The 17690-nt window shown below is 41.9% G+C and overlaps 1 protein-coding gene across 1 annotated transcript in view; it reads right to left on the bottom strand.

Annotated features, from left to right (window-relative positions):
* PXDN (peroxidasin) overlaps positions 1–6084 on the bottom strand; it is an 83474-nt gene extending 77390 nt beyond the window's left edge. Inside the window, exon 1 of the mRNA XM_054383827.1 lies at positions 5870–6084. Within this exon, the coding sequence (XP_054239802.1) occupies positions 5870–6084 (215 nt within the window). The remainder of the gene's footprint in view (positions 1–5869) is intronic.
* Between the last annotated feature and the right edge of the window lie 11606 nt (positions 6085–17690).

Below are 17690 nucleotides of genomic sequence, written 5' to 3'. Positions count from 1 at the left end.
GAGGCTTAACTTATTGCTGAGATGACAAAAATACTTTCCCACTAGTAGATCCAGTGATTTGAAACAGGGACTCATTTGGGCCTTCTGCTGCATCTCTCAGAAGATTTGCCTAATATCTCTTAGTAAATGCCATACACTGTACCAATGTTGTGCCCTTCTAGCCCTTGCTAACAACCAAGCACATTCTGCGAGCTCTACAAATGTCTCTTTAATACATTCATGCCTTGGTCCTGACTCCTTCCATCAGCAGCACACAGCAGCCTGGGAATGGTATTAGCAGGGTTCACATCCTACACACCCTGCACGATTGGTTTGCTAGGGAGGTATTTTTTGCAGTATCCATTTAATTTGTTAGTACTCAGAGAATACTCCTCCTTGATGGAAGAGAAGCAATCTCATGTAGTAAGAATTAACATACTTTCAGTTACTTTTTGCATTGTGCGTAACTCCTTAGCTCATTTTTTGCAAGTAGTTCCTTTCTGTTGAAAATACCACAAAAACATTTTCTTCTGAAAAAAAAAAACAAAAAAGAAAAACACAGAAAAAAAAACATTTTAAGCTTTTGTTTAGACAAATAAATATCAACATTTATATATGGATGTTTAAACTCCTTTTGTTGTCAACAGAAATACAAGTCAATGCACTCATGCTGGAGAATGAATAAAGTGTCCAAACAGTAGCAGCCTCATTCAGTTGTCTTAACAGTGGTGCCTTCTGTTGATTTAGATGTCCTAAGTTATCTGATATATTTGTTGGAAACAAGCAAATATGAAACAGCCTCAGTGGGAGACTTGCATCTTTTTTTGGTGAGGCAGATGGAGGCTAGAAAGTATTTTTTCAAGGGAATTCAAATGGTGCTAGATACCATAATTAGCCAATGAACAATGTCCTAGGTCTCCTTTTAGATGAGCTGAGTCCTGCTCCAAGCATTATGGGCTGTATTGGGTAAATTGCTACTCACTAGAAGGGAAGCTTAAACTCCAAACATGGCTACAAACTCCTGTGTAGAGAGACCTAAATGTAGGTGGTTTAATCTCAAATTGAGTTCTGGTGATCAAATTTCCATGAAGAAAGACCTAAGAAATTTTTTATTGAAATAATCTTATGCTTTCCCCTTGCTTTGTGCAATTCAAGCAAAATATCACTGGCACCTAACACAGTCCGCTGCTCATCTGTGAGTCTATGAAGATCTGTGTCTGTATTTAGTTACTCCCACTTCAAGTAAACCTTCAGCATCTGTTCTTTTTTCAGCAGTGAGTATATACAAATCTCTGTGTCTTCACTAAAATATTACATTAGTGTCATGTCTCCACTGCCTCTGATATGTAAACTGATGCTCAGCAGTGAAGCAGTGGAGTTTACTCAGTCCAGACAGCACACTACAACCCTGTGCCCTTCACAGTGTCAACATGTATTTATTTGCTGTCTTAATTGTTTAATCTATTGGAAGTTTTCTCAGAGGGTTTCAAAGATATGATCGAAAAGAAGGATCCTGCATTTTTCAGATGAGAATGAGCTGGTGGTTTGCTGACTGCTAATGAATCCTTCTCAAGCAGCAGATCTGCAAACAGCATGTATTCTCCTGCTATGATAGCCCAGAGATTCCTGTGTTGACAGAATTCATACATATCACCCATTTTTGTTCCCTAAATGCCTCTGTTAAGAGGCATAATGTTATCACAAATCAAAACTGAAATGCAAAATGCCATTATGTTTCCATCACCTCAATCTCCTTGGCAATTCATGTACACTCCAAACAGACACGGATTTGTGGCATTCCATTGTTTTTTCATTTTTAATTATATTAAGATAAATGCTCTTGAAAAACATCAGCTTCTTACTAGCATCGTGAGTGTACATCAGATTCCACAAAAATTCTCATGGAGAGATGAAAAAAATACAGATATATCAAATACATCATTTTTCTGTCTAGAAAGTCAGCATAGAATTAAACAGCTAATGCTGTTTAATGACAAACTAGAAATTTATACAAATAAATATATAGGTATGCACAGTAAAGTAACCAATTTTTAGTTTTTCTGCTTACAACAGAACATTAGTTTCTATCCTTATTCAGTCTTTGACATTCGACTGCAGTGAAGTCAACTATTCTTGTTCATCTAGCAAAAAAACAGAGAGCAGCCAGGTGCTGCCAAGAAAAACTTTGAACAAATGTTAGCATTGGTCTGCGTGTGTGTCACTAGTCCTGGAGACAGGTTTGGAGTTTGGTCATCTTTAGGCAGGATACAAATAGCAACAGATTACATCAATACTCAAATGACCTCTGTCAGAATCACAAACACCATGAATCATAAATGGTTGTAGAATACAGACATCCCCTAAATAAACGAAAGGCAGGATCCAGTTCAGGGAAGAGAAGACATCAATAGTCCTGTACCTAGAATTTTACATTCCTGACCATTTAGATGGTCTAACGTAAATATGTTCAGCAATTTCCATGAATACAGGAGCACTCTATATTTAGTCAGAGATGAAAGGAAACTTACAGGACTGTACTTAAGGCATGAAGTGGTTTTGCAAACCACTTTGGAGGTGGGTCTCCATTCTTAAGGGAAGTCAGCACAGGATCTGCTGACTGGGATGCTGGCCCTAGCCCTACCAAGAGCCTGGGCAATAATCTGATTTTGAGTGAAACCACGTGCTCATGTAAGGCTGTGTGAGCACTTTCGATCCTGGCAGAATCCACCCTTCAGAAGAAATCTAAGCCATGGATCCCAGCCTGCAGCAGGGAAGGGGGAAGTGCCAGAAAGTGGGGGAAGCAGAAGAGAGTGAGAAAATGTACAGCCAGAAGTAGCACTGGCAAGGTCAGCAACCAGTAATGTTATGAACAGTTTTCAAAAAAGAGACTGAGATTAGGGGTAGACACTTTTGATATGTGGGGAAAAACATTTGGCTGCACTGTTGGTCTGGGCCCCATGCTGGTTTAATTCATATAACAAATTATATGTGAGACAAGCAGAGCAAAGTCAACACAGCTTCCAAAATGGGACAGTTTTAAGAACCCATGCTCAGCAAAGAACAACATAACTATACACTTACAAATGAGGAAAAACTTAATAGTGATGGTTTTCTACAAAAGTACTTTGCTTGCTCAATCTAAGTCCTAAGGAAGAAATGAAACAGACAAGAATGTGGAATTTACTGATGCCAGTAAAAACAGTTTTAGCCCACCATCAACACACTGCAGGATTTTGTAAGTACATGTTTCCATTGAAATTAATTCATTATTTTTAATTATCTAGCTATCAACACTACTACTAAAGAAAATAAATTTAATAGCCAGGCTCCACAGGAAAGACAAACTGTGAGAGTCAAACCAGAGATGAAATAACTGCTTCTCGTTTTCATGCTTAAAAAAGAAACTATTCTGGAGTGTAGAAAACCATACATGGGCTACCTCCATGAAGCTTAACATTGCTGTGCAGGCCTGCAGGTCTACATAACAGTAAGGTAAAAAATGAGAAGTAAACCACCTGGTAATTCAACAAATATCTCAGGCATAATAATTATGCTGAAAGTACATCCTGCAGCTAAAAGTAGGCAATTCATATAGGTTAAGCATTTACATATAATAGGTACCTTCAAACTACTGATTACTAAATAAATTGTACCATTGTTCTTTGCCCCTGAGATCCATATTTCCTGGCTGTTTTCAGTCCCCTAGAGTCAACTGGTAAAAAAGGGGAATACCCATTACCAGATGACAAATAAGGCCACCACTAGGCTTGGAAGACTATTGGTCATCCACAGGCTTGGTTTGAGAATTACTGTTCTTTGTCAAACTGCAAAAAGGTTTTTAACTTTGTTGTTTGTTTTTTTTTTTTTTCACTACTTCTGCTGCAGTGTAGCTTGCACTACACCAGGATGATAAGCCAAATTTGAGATAGTAGACAATTTGATACAGTAGCAGGGACAGACAAGTATAATGCTAGCATTGTGCACACATTCTCCTCTGGCTCACTGCAAGATTATGAATACCCATCAAAAAGGGAGCTCCACCCAGGCTAGTGTTTAACCTAATACTTTCTGCTGTTTGCAGTCCCTTCTACCTTTAACACAAAGCCAAGACATTAAGACTTGACTCCATATTCCAAAGAGTTTTTCTTTCTGTCATTTTGCACATTTCATATGATTCACACAATTGCTCTACACAGGTTCCTGTAATCCCAAGGCAAAAGGTGTTCTGTAAATGTACTTTGTTTCAAATGTAAGAAACATTAACCACCCACTTCCTGTACTGTTCCCTAAAAGGTTTACAAGTACTGCAAGACTAATCCTATCCTGCCAGAAGGCTGCACTTCTTGCCAAAGAGGGACTCAGTTAATGGTAAATGACTGTACTCTTCGCATTAAATAATACTTGGAAGCTGAAACACACCAAGGCTTTAGAGATCCCTTTCGAAAATATCTGACAAAGTCACAAGTCAATTTATTACAGGAGGCCCCGCAGAAAATTCCCAGGGCCAAGCTCTGCTCAGCTTCCATGGCTGTATGTGTGTAAGGGAAGGACAAGGCTGGTGCCAAGTGCTGTCGGAGCCCAAGTAACATTTAATCGGGTCAGTGGAACAAATCCATTCCTCACAGAAAGCCCCGAAACACAGTAGTGTGGGGTGGTCATTTAGAACTCTGCATTTACACAGGCAAATAAAGCTGGGAAGATAACTGTTAGCATGAAATCAACATGAATTAAATAAATGTCAATCACAATCAATACTGAATTTTATTACCAACACTATCTCACTCAAAACAGTGACCAGACCCTATACAGGAATGGCTGGGCACTCCATCTGACATGTTAGTGCCTTAATTTTGGACAAGATGACTTTTAAGAATCCCTTCCAACCCAATGCATTCTATTATTCTAGTGAAAAAAAAAAAAAAAAAAAGGACATTAAATATCTAAAGAGCAAGTGTCAGGAGGATGGAGACAGACTCTCCTCAGTGGTGTCCAGTGACGGGGCATGGGGCAATGGACACAATCTGGAACACTGGAGGGTCCAAGTAAACATAAGGAAAAAGTTCTTCACTTTGAGGGTGGCAGATCACTGGAACAGGTAGGCCAGAGATGTTGTGGAGTCTACATACCTGGAGGCATTCAAAACCCGCCTGGACGTGTGACTTACTCTAAGTGATCCTGCTCTAGCAGCGGGTTGGACTAGATGATATCCAGAGGTCACTTCCAACCCCTACCATGCTGTGCTTCTGAGAAATAATGGCCACAAGCCTCTGCAGGAACTTGAACCGAGTTCGTTTTCAGTAAACCCAGGGTTTGGGTCCCAGTTGGCTCACACATCCCCACCACGTATGTCTCTGCACTGAACAGAAAGTGCCACACACACACATGCCTGCGGATCCTCCCGCCAACTGCATACGCTTTTAAGCAGGATATTTAAGGAACCGGCAAAATCCTTCTAGGCACAACGCCCGCAGGTTGACCAGAATATCCCCATCCAACTGCCCTCCGGAACCCAGGGGTACCAGCCAGACCCCGCCCGCCTCCGGCGCTGCCGAAGCCGCGCAGGAGCGCACCGGGGCACCTCCAACCCCAGGCACTGCCACCCGGCGGGAACGACAGCCGGGGCCCAACGGGCAGAAGAGCTAGGGTGGGGGACGGCGAGCCGAGCCCAGCCCAACCCAGCCCCGCCAAACCCAATCCGTCCCCACCGAGCCGCGGTAGCCCCGGTCCGCCCAGTCACCAGCGGGTGCAACACCCTCCCACCCCTCCCTCGACCGCAGACAAAGGGCTGAGGCTCCACTGCTACCCAAAGTGCCTCCCACCCCAGGTACATCCCCTTCTCCTCCTCTGTCCTCCCTCCGCCCATTCTCCCTGCCCGGCAGGGGCTACTCACAGGATGGTGGTCTGGGGGGACACGGCGGGGACGCTCTCCAGCATCAGATGCATGCAGCGCACGGTGGTGCGGAAGCAAAGGCAGCGGCTGGGGCACCACACGCTCCCGCGCTGAGGCGGCGGGGGCTGCGCGGCGGCGGGGCCGAGCCCCTGGCTGCGGAGCAGCAGCAGCAGCAGGCAGAGGCCGGGGGCGGTCCCCGCGTCGCGCTGGGCCATGCTGCGGGGCAGGAGGAGGAGGAAAGGGGATCCGGCAGGTCCGCGCCGCTCCCGCTTCACTCCCCGGCCGCAGCTGCCGCTCTGGTCGCCAGTGGGGCGATCCCGACCCCGCGGCGCAGGCTGGAGGAGGGGACGGCGATGGGCCCGCCCCAGCCGCGGAGGGCTGGGCCGGGCTGGGCTGGGCCGGGCTGGGCTGGGCTGTGAGGCCGGTTCCTCTACGGGGCTTCGCTCAGACCAGCGACCCGCGGAGAGGGGTATGGCCCCAACGCTAGCTCTCCCAGGCGGCTGCTGCTGCTCCCTCGCCTCGATCCCCGGAGAAGGGAGAGAGGTGGAGGGACCCTCTGAGAGGAATGGGCGTGGGCACCTCGGGAGAAGAGGGAATGGAAGGGGAAACGAGTGGAAGGGAGAGGAGTTGAGAAGGTAAAATGAAGGGCGAGAAAAAAGAATGAGGAAGAAAGAATAAGAAAGAGGAAATGAAGAAAAGGGGAGAAAAGGAAAAGAGAAAAAAGTAGGAAGGGGAAAAGGAAAGGAGAACAGAAAGCAAAGAGAAAAGATGGGGGGGGGGGGGGGGAAGGAAAAGGGAAACTTACAAGAGAAAGCAAAATAAACGAAGTAAGCCCCATTTCTGCCCCGGTCTGAAAGACACAGACACAGCACTTGGACAACATCTTCTTAGTGATTCAGCTTTTACTGCTGAGCTGGGAAAATCCGTCGGATTTGCCCTGAATTACATCCAGCTGATAGTTCTCCCTGTGTGCGTACACCGGCAACAGGCTGTAAAGAAATCACCAGAATGTAACTGTTCTTACAAGAGTAATGGTTGTAACCTTAGCTCCCGTGATCTCAGCACTTTCTGAACACTAATCTTGCATAAAAGAACAAAGCTAGATTAACTTTGAGACTTATGTTGCCCTAAATGTGTCATCATTCTTATGTGATGTCAGGTCCAGCCTTCTCCATGCTGTGGCTATCCCAGGTGGAAACAGTGGAATGTCATTTCTGTGATTACAATGGCAGTGATCACAACTAACATATTATGTGTAACAACGTGTTCTCTTAAAAACTAAGGGTGCTAGCACCCTTAATCCTAAAATCCTAAAAATAAACCATGGCACTTCTGCAGGGTTGCCTAGGTGCCTTTTTCTTCAAGGAACAAAACCAAGGCCATTCTTGCCTGCCACATAACTACGAGTAATTCTCTGAATTTCACTATCAAAACTTGGTTTTAGCACATAAGTCAGCTAATGACTTTTGGGTTTTTCTTAGCAAACATCTCATGTAGGTAATCAGAGCCTGGAAATGTGCTACAAGTGCTGGAAGTCACTTACAAACCCAGAATCAAAATATGCAGAGATGGGTCATTATCTGTAACTGTCTGCTGAAGTACTATTTCATTACATGTTTCTTGAACCACTCTCTTCTCTAAAGTGAAACATGACTGTTTGTAGCTTAACAAGGAGTTATCTAACAGAAGCTTAGAAGGGTTTTTTGTTTGTTTGTTTGTTTTGTCTTGTTCTGAGGAGTCCTGGATCCTTTAAAATTTTCTTCAACCTCCTAGGGAACTGGAGGCTGGCAAAGTGGGAGCCTGCAGGCTCAGTCTATGTCTGGGTATAGGGAAGGCTTACTGTCTTGCCATCAGTAGTGTTATTACTGAGTTTCTAGGGTAGCCAGAGATTCCTGTAATAGTCTTACCATTTTGATATACTTCTAAATTGGGTACATTTCTAAATACATTTCTAAATTGCAGAGCTGAGCTTAGTCTGCTATTTGAACACACCAAGCTGCTCAGAAACTCATATGGCTACATATCAGCTGTTATAGAATGGAGAACAGCAGCCTGAAGTAGAAAAGAGTTTATAGAAGAAACAGATTTAAAACAGTCTTCATATCAATATCAGTTCTGCAAGTGGCTGCTATGTTTCTCACCTCTGCATTTGTAATCAGTGCTGGGACATGTGCATGGCTTAATCTGAAAACTAACTTGTTTCCTGGTCAGGCACATTTGACCTACAAAGTGCAAGTGTTGGCACAAGTAATTTTTTGTCCCGGAAATGCTACTCACATTAGAGCATCTTGGTGGTTGTAAATCCGTCATCCTGTGGCACCCATGCTAAAAACAGCAAAACATCTGAGGTTAAATGATTAAACATACTCATAAAGAGATATCACTCAACTGGGAGGTTTGTGGCATTTAAGAAAAGATGATGACTGTTTATTTTGTGACATTTTGGTGCTTTATGACAATATCTCTCAGAAATAAAGTACATAGTCACACCTGATTGCTTTCTATAGGAAATAAAAGTTATTCTGAAAAGGTTCTGGCACTTGGACACTTGCTAGACTGTTGTGTTATGCATTAGAATTATCTGTGCTATACATATGTAATTCTGAGAGTGAGAGTAAAGGGGCATAGTTATTTAATTAGTTAGTCTTAACATGCTTGATGGCATTCTTGCCATTTAAGTTACATGTAACCTTCAGGCTCTTGGTTAATATATTAATACCTCTTTTAAATTAGACTATTTTTCATGCCCTGTGGAATCTGATAGAGTATGGGGTGTTGGACTTGATCATGGTGAAGGTCTTTTCCAATCTAAACTATTCTATGATTTTAATGTTCATTGTATGCTATTATGAATTGGTAGCAGAAAAGGTTTCTGATAAATAAGGCTTCCAAATGGTTTTGATAGATCTTTCTATTCTTTGCCAGTTTTCATAAAAGAATTTTTATAAAAGGTGTAGGGTCATTTTTATTGACTTTGCTTATAAATATCCATGGGAAATTTCTGTTTCCAATTTCTGTAGTTGGGGAGCTGGCTTAACCAAAAAAAAAAAAAAAAAGAGATTTGTGCTGGAAGTGAGATATCTCTCTGAATGCTAGGATAAATGTCACCTTATGATTAGATATAGTATAAATCTCCTTTTGCTTTTAAAAGTTCCCTACTTACCTCTCAGATTTTTGTCAAATACTGCCACTTGCTGGTTTTATTCCATATCAGTAATTCAGTTTTACAGCTTTTGCTTTGCTGAAGAGAAATACACTTCTAAAATAACAAATAGTTAATACTTTTATCTTTTGTTTTGCTAAAATTTCAGATGCAAGAAATATAAGCTCAACTCCTCTTTGATATCTCCATGTTAACATTCTATCTCTGCACATAAAATGAGGCATTCAAGACATTTCGATATGGCAAAGCAATAAATCTTCACGTACCTGACAATGGAAATATTTTGCATTGACTTTGGCAGACACAGAATCATTGACCTAGTTAATTTTTTAGGACCATTTTTCTCAACAGTAACAGTTAAGAAGTGCAAATTGTCAAAATAATCGATAAAAGAGCACCATAAATATGTGTATTTAAAGTGTTATAACATACCAACACAGGAACCTAAAAGATTAAACACATCTGATCTTTAATTTTTTTTAAGGCAGAAGGATAACTCAGACTGATTTTGAAAGCCTGTCATCTTGCCTTTTATTTCTGTCATACAGGCAGATTGAATGTCATGGGATAGCTGAACAGCATGGCAGCAAGCGTGCTAAACTCAGGGTATCAGCCAAATCAGTTACTTAAATTCATAAATGCATATCATAAGCTTTTCTCAACTACCCAGGAAAGTTTATGCTATACTCAGATACACAGTCCTTGAAATACCTCATCCTTCTTCCTAGTCAGATCAACTGGAGGTGATATACCTCTGCCCTGGTGGTCAAGAAGGCAAAAAGTATCCTGGTGTGTGGCCAGCAGGTCAAAGGAGGTTCTCCTCCTGCTCTGCTCTGCCCGAACTGGAATATTGTGTCCAGCTCTGGACTCTCCAGTTCAGGAGGAACAGCGAGCTACTGGAGAGTCCAATGGTGGCAACAAAGACGATGAGATGACTGGAGCATCTCTCTTGTTAGGAGAGAGTGAGAGACCGAGAGACCTGGCATCCTTCAGCCTGTGGAAGAGAAGGCTGGGAAGAGATCTACTCAATGCTTGTAAATATCTAAAGGGTAGATGTCAAGAGAATGGGGCTGGGCTCTTTTCAGTGGGGCTCAGTGATAGGACAAGGGGCAATTGGGCACAAGCTTAAACACAGGTTTCACTTAAATGTGAGGAAAAACTTCTTGCTTGTGAGGGTTCTGCAACATTGGAACAAGATGTCCAGTGAGGTGGTGGAGTCTCTTCTGGAGACTTTCAAAACACACCTGGCCATGTTCATGTGCAACCTGCTTTAGCAGGGTGTTTGGACTAGATGATCTCTAGTGGTCCCTTCCAACCCCTACCATTCTGTGATTGTGTAATATAACTTCTTTTCTAACCATGGGCATTCAAAAGTTTGTATCTGTTGGCCCAGCAAGGGAGATTGAGGGTATTCTTTCTGCAGAAGCCAGACTCACACATCCTTTTTCCTGACAGTTGGGAAAGTGACGTTGTTAATATCTTTAAAAGCTGCCATTCTCCTTTCCTGAATATAATATGAATTTCTGCGGGAAATTAAGCCTTTGTCAGTTACATTATGAAAAAGATTCTTTCCAAGTTCAAACAAGACTGGAATGTGCCAGGGCATTATCATTGGTCCCATCTCTTGCAGGTCACCTGAACATGCATTTTTAATTTCTTTATAATAAGCAATTACTGAAATAGGTTCTATATAAACCATTAAAAAAAGGAAATGGTTGACTTTCAAATGATCTTTGAATCTTCTTTTCAACCAGGCTGTCTGGTGCTAATGTATGTGTTCAAGGAAAGATACTCTTCATTTTTTAAATAAGCCAGTACCTGTGTTTTTGGGGTTTCTTTCTTGATCCTACACAACTGTCACAGGTAACAAGTTGTAGATAAAACATTTATCAGCCTGCACTGGCTAGTGAAGTCAGGCTTGAAAAGTAAACAGCACAATAGGATAACCTGGTTGTCATACTTCTGGCTTTTTAAGCTATGCTAAGAAAAAAATGTTAACTGAAAATAAAAATAATATTAAGGCCTGCTTTGGAAAGCTACTGAAAAAGTAAGAAAAAAGTTTTCCTCGATAGCCAGCTGACATACCTAGTGGAAGAGCTGACCTGTGGTGAGAGAAGAAAATAAGAAAACTCCCCTGAAGAGACTTTCCCAAAGGAAAATGTACTCAAACCAATCAGCTTCTGGTTTCCCAGAGCAATTTTCCTTAATATCAGCGTAACGGGAAATTGGGTGTTATTAGTTTAATCCCTCGACTACACTGAGGAAATACCTCACCCAGAAAAGATTCCAGGCTATTATTTGTACTACAGCTGTGCCTGGAGGCCTCAACCAGGAGCAGAGCTGCCCAGCCACATGTTTTACAGACATAAATAAACCCTTCTCTGACAAAGGCAGCAGGACTGTGCCCATTTTCTAGATGGGTGTTTTCAGGATCCTGGGCACCTTGATCCAGGAGCCTGGCAGGTGGGATGCAGGGTCAGCCTGGGAAGAGGCAGCTGCTGTGGAGAAAGCTGGGACACCCTGCAAAGACAAGCACCCCTACTTTTAGGCTGTGATTTACATCCTGACTTCAACTCAAGTCCATCCCCACAGCCCTGCCCAATCATCCCATGGCTGTGTCTGCGAATCCCAGTTCCCCCAGTGAGCCTGATTCCAACCCCTGCTCACAACTGAAAACCCTGACCCAGCCTTGTCTTATCCCAAACCACCCCAAGGAGATGCTCAATGTCTGGAGATGGGGCTGCTCCAGCTCCCCCCCTCCCCCCCCCCCCCAAGTTGTCCTACTGCTGGCTGCCAGGTCCCAGGGAGCCTGTCCACTCCTGTCCATGGGGATACCAAATCCTGAGAAGGGTCCTAGAGACAGTGTTGAACAAACCATGTTGAACTCTCCAGAACAGTGTACATGTTTTCTGTGCTTGATTTTAAAAGAACAGCATCATCAAGAGAAACAGCAGATCAAGGGAAACTTCTTTCCTTGTCATCTGGTGCAGGAGGACACACTGGGTTCTGAGCAAGGGAGGACAATGAGAAACTGAAAGGATCACCAAGATATCCAGAGATCTTAAGTACATGAACCTGTGATCACAGGTTCTGGGCTCACTTCATCTGGTAAAGTGGGGGCAAGTTTGTGATCCAGTGGCAACCCATGACACCTTGAAGAGAAACTACAAAAGCTGATAAGGCAAAATAATTCTTTGCAGTGGCAGATGATTTATGTATAGCAAAGTGCAGTGGTCATAAAACATGAATTGAAAAGTTCAGATTGGATATTATGTGAAAATATTTTTTACCAGGATGCTAGTGAGGCTCTGGCACAAGTTTCACAGAAGTGCTGGGAATCCTCTTTCTGAGAGGTTCTCAAAATTCAATTAAGCAAAGCTGTGGCTGATATGAGATAGTGCTGGCAATAGTCCTTGTCTGAGCAGGAGGCTGGCCAGGAGGCCCTCAGACATCCCTTTCAGCCAACATTTCTGTAGTTTTGTCATCATTGTCCTTTGGAAACGTCCATCTTGTTGTTAAGAATAGAGTGAGCCTAGATAACTAGCATGGGCAAGATGCCTCACAAGCCTAAAAGGTGAGTCATTAGCAATTTTACCAGCCTGATACAATCTGGGACAGAAATGGTCAGCTCTAGTCATCATGGTCTTAGCTTCCAGTAAAATGACAGTTCTGGAGCAAAATTAGCTTACTATAGTTCGATTAGAGTCATAGTTAAGCAAAGGTCTTTGTAGAAACAGAAGTAATGGGATACTTCAATGTGAAACTCAGTAGAAGAAAAAAAGCCCCTTTTTCTTACACATGTATTTTCATGTTTAAAAGTAATAAACTAGAAAGATAGAGTTCCTCAAACTTCCAAGTTAAATCGCAGAGTACACAGAGAGACACATTCAACTAGGTTTTCTGAGATTTGGGCTATCAACAGACCTCCCTCAACTCATCCATGTTTTCCTGGTTGCTCAAAGTCAATAGGACTGTTCAACGAGGGTGGGCTAGCTCAGTCCTGTTCTCACCCTCAGGGTAGTTTTGATGTCCTCCAATTGCTCCCTGAATTGCCTAAATCTTGTTTGATCTTCCTCCTTTAGTCACCTTTGATGTTCTATTGTTGTTTGTTGCAGGATCTCTGGTTAGGCTTAAGTCATTTTAGGCAGTAAGACATTCCTATGAAGGGGAGTAGAGACAAATAAGCACTCAAAAGAGACCATATCAAAAAAGGTATTTTTTGCTCCAGGTGGCCAACTTTGAGTTACAGCAGCAGTGAAATCAGGAGTCTTGAATCGTAACTTTTAGTTGTATCATGACCAAAATTTCTTGTTGGGCTGTCTATGCTCTTGATTTTTAGAATGACCCATCAGAGAGCAAAATAACCTCTTCAGATACAAGGATTAGATAAGAGTAAGCAAAGCAGAGCCTGCTTAAGGAACAAATGCAGAACCGCACCCCCCCCCCCCCCAACACTACTAAAACCTGTAGCCCTATCAGTACCTTTTGCATGCAAATCAATGTAGCCTATCATTCCCTTCACCTGCACAGATGAATTATATTCTTAGGGATCCTGGCTGCACATCTTCACCATCTTCCACTAATCTTTTGCCCTACACCCATCCACAAAATGGACTAACTGAGTCTTTGTCTCTTTTTTCATAGACTGTGGAAAGCCAAATGATTCCCATTCAGTTCTGACTGGAAGTGAGTATATCCTTAAAATATGGCTGGGTTGCATTAGGTAAGGTTCTATTATTTGTCCTTATATAATTGAAAACTTTAGGTAGTTGAAAGAATTTCAGAAAATTAGCAAATATTGGATTTTTTTCCTGTTGATTTTTTCTGCTCCCCCCCCCAGCAATCATTGTCAGTTCTCATTCTATTCTGTCTCTTTTTTTCTAGCAGAACAAATAACAGCTATAAAACATTTTTAAAAGCCTAGTGCAATTAAAATGTTCTATTAATTTGAAATGGTTTGTAGCAAATACATGTTTTAATCTGAAACTACCTCATGTCTTCTCTCCCCAATGAAAAACTGACAATATTTTTTATTGCAAATATGCATCAAATATATATTTACCCAGTAGCAAAATGGCTTATTATAATTTTCACAGTATTTTTAAATTATGTTGAAATATAATGAGATTGAAATTCAATTAGCTAAAGCCTAATTCAGAATCTTGTGGAGGAACACACAAGACCTTGTACTATTCAACAAGAATCTGCTAGAAACCAACAGCTGACTGGCATTTTAGTAAAAAATACTAGCCCTTAAAGTGAAAAATTAAATGTCATTATCATTTGTAAGATCATCATGAACAACATACTTCTAGTTTTTTAATTTGTAACTTTTGCAGAGGCATCAAATTAAATTAATTCATTTCAGATGTTTTCATAGATTCAGAGAATCACAAAATGGTGGCAGTTGGAAGGGACTTCCAGAGATCATCTGGAAGTAAAAGCCCTCTGCTAAAGCAGGTTTGCCTAGATCAGGTTGCACAGGAACACGTCCAGGTGGATTTTGAAAGTCTCCAGAAACTCCACAACCTCTCTGTGCCTGGTTCAGTACTCCAGCACCCTCAAAGGAAAGAAGTTTTTCCTTCAGTGAAACTTCCTGTGTTCTTTTTTGTGCCTACTGCCCCTTGTCCTGTCACTGGGCACCACTGAAAAGAGCCCAGCCCCATCCTCATGACCTCCACCCTTTAGATATTGATAAGCATTGATGAGATCCCCTCTCAGTCTGCTCTTTTCCAGGCTAGCCAGTCCCAGGTCTCAACTTCTCACAAGAGAGATATTTCAGCCCCCCTCATCATCCTTGTGCTCTCCGTTAGACTCTCTCCAGTACTTCCTTGTACCTCTTAGACCAGGGAGCCCAGAACTGGACACAATACTCCAGGTGTGACCTCACTAGGGCACAGCAGAGTGGGAGGAGAATTTCCTTTGACCTGCTGGCCACCCAGGCACCCCAGGATGCCTTTGGTCTTCTTGGCCACGAGGTTACATTGCTGGCTCATGGTCTTTTTCCACAGAGCTGCTTTCCAGCAGGTCAACCCCTGACCTGTGCTGGTTCATGGGGTTAGTCATCCCCAGGTGAAGGATTCTACATTTCCAAACAGGGGCATGCAAGAACAATAATTTTCCAGGGTGCTAAGCACATCTGTTCAGACGTTTTCTGATCATGTGTAGACAAGATTGTGCCATGGGATGGTTTGCATGATCCCTGTCTAGAGATAAGATCACATCATGTGCAGGGCTAGCAGCCTCACCTGAGTCAGCATGTCCAATTAGAGGCCCAGCCTTCGCCACAGATATCGCTATCGCTTCTTGCTGATTTCATCACCTTTCCTGAAAAAGATTCTCTCTTTATCCCAGTCAGTCCAAAATGGCTTAGAATCATCCACAGTCATTTAAGTTATGAATACAAAACCCCAGTAGTTCAGCTGATCATGTAATGTTTTACTATGAAAGGGGTGAGACACTGGAAGGGGTTACCCAGAGAAGTTGTGGATGCCTCATTCCTGCAAAACTCGAAGACCTGGCTTGATGAGGCTTTGAGCAGCCTGGTCTTGTAGGAGGTGTCCCTGCCTATGGCAGGAGCATTGAAACTAGGTGATCTTTAATGTCCCTTCCAACTCAAGCTATTCTATGTTTCTATGATTCTATCTGGTTTTAAACATACCACATTTTGGAAATATTTTGCATCAGCTGTCCTACAGTAAATGTGATCACGTAAAAAGCTCACTCCTTTCTTTCTCCTGGGATGAATTATTCTTCTAGGCTGTGTGCTCCAGCCCTGCCTCTTGGGATGGAAATTCAGCATATTTTCAGAAATGGCTCTCACATGTATTCTGATAGCCATTGATGGTGTAAGTGAGAAAGAGTGGAATAAGGGGAAGTGAATGTCAGAAGATTAACTTCTATTTATTTATTTATTTTTAAATAAGGTAGCATATAACTAAGGAGGTTAAAATCAGAAAAATTGACTCCTATCAGAAATAATTTTCCTCTAGACAGGCTTAACTTAGGTTTGCTGCTATTACTGCTGACATGCTAGTTTCCTGGGTGAAGCAGTAAAACTAGACTTTACTGTGAACTTTTCTTTTTGCAGTTTACTGAAAGCATTACTGAAATGTGAACTAAGAGATAAAGTTTGTTCTTGGTCCAAGAAACATACCACAGAAAGGCTCTCCTGATCTATCTTTTCTTAGGAAACGTGAAATTTTGTGGAATCAGCATTTTTAATCAGAGGAGATTAAGTCTAAAAATGTGTCTGGGTGCATGAGAGGTGAGTAGATATTGTGTGTTATAGCCAGAAGAGCAGAAATGTCTGGTTTAGCAATAAGGGTTAGATATTGCTCATATCAGAGTAGAGACCTAGGCTTAAACATGTCTATTGGTGGAGGTGATAACAATGATCTGATTAAACATGAATATGGCTCACAAATCTTGAGCATCCATCTGGGCAGAGCCTGAGGGCTCTGGGGCATGGCCTGGGATTTTGTGAGGCAGCACTCTTCACACAATTTAAGATTCTGTGCATGTATACACACACTAATCTTTTGCGTTAATGCTACAGGAGAAAAATAAACCTAAAGTTTCATTGCATGTGGGGTATCAATTACTTTAGGATTGATGTCTCGAGCAAGGACAACATCGTCCATGCAGAGAGAGTTTTAAATATGTGACAATCAAACCTGTTTCCATTTTGATACATTTCCTGAATGTGTAAATCCAGTAAAGACTTGCACACTTCTGTTCTCTCTTTATAAAACCCATGGTCAGTGAAGAATGGAGTAGAAGTGATGTTAGGAAGGTCACTAAATAGCTTGGCTTTTATAAACCATGTTATTTAGTAATAGCACCTGTTCAGAATTCAAAAACACATTTACTTATATTAATTCAAGTGACAAAACCATTTAAGAATAACCACAGCCAGCTCATGATCACCACAAAAATGGAAAAAAATATGCAGCTAATAGTACTGGTTCCAGGATAAGTAGGCTCTGCATATAAATTGATGTCTCATTTTAATGACAAATAACCATAGTGAGGAGCTGATTGTGCTCTTTGGAAACACTTGCAAGAGGAGTGATCTTCACTGTACAGCCAGAGAATCTAACTTCAGAGAATCCACAATTTGTTCCTAACAGCCTGTGAAAGGTAGTTACAAAAATGAAATCTACTGTCAGCAGAGTTAAATGTTCTGTTTAGAGATCAATGTCTCATAGGATGTAAAATCAAGTTCTGATAATGAAAACCTTCTATGGAAGTACATGATCTTAATGCCATAAGCCTAACAAGAAACAGATTTGGATGTATCACGTATGCATGATGAAGAATAAGATTGTACATGTGGTGCTAAAAAGGGAGATCAGGTTGTCTAAAATGTTGCCTGTCTTACCTACAAGATATAGATATGTCACATAGTGTGCACAACATGATCATACACAAATTATCTTCCTCTTTCTTGCTGTGATGTCCTCAGTTGACTGCAAGGCCTTTCTATTTTGCATCCTGTTGTCCTGGACCTTTTGTATCTTCCCTGTTCCCCAGCAGTTGACCAGCCTTGGATGGGGGCAGTGAGAGACGGGAATTTGTATCAGCTGCTCCTGTCTTGGTCATTTAGGATGATTTCTAAGGAATGCAATTAAGAAGAATGACATGCAAGAATAATGT

The sequence above is a fragment of the Indicator indicator genome, chromosome 9, assembly GCF_027791375.1.
Source record: "Indicator indicator isolate 239-I01 chromosome 9, UM_Iind_1.1, whole genome shotgun sequence".
Lineage (NCBI taxonomy): Eukaryota > Metazoa > Chordata > Aves > Piciformes > Indicatoridae > Indicator > Indicator indicator.
Note: the sequence above shows the minus strand (reverse complement) of the source record. Positions and strands in the feature narration are given on the sequence as shown.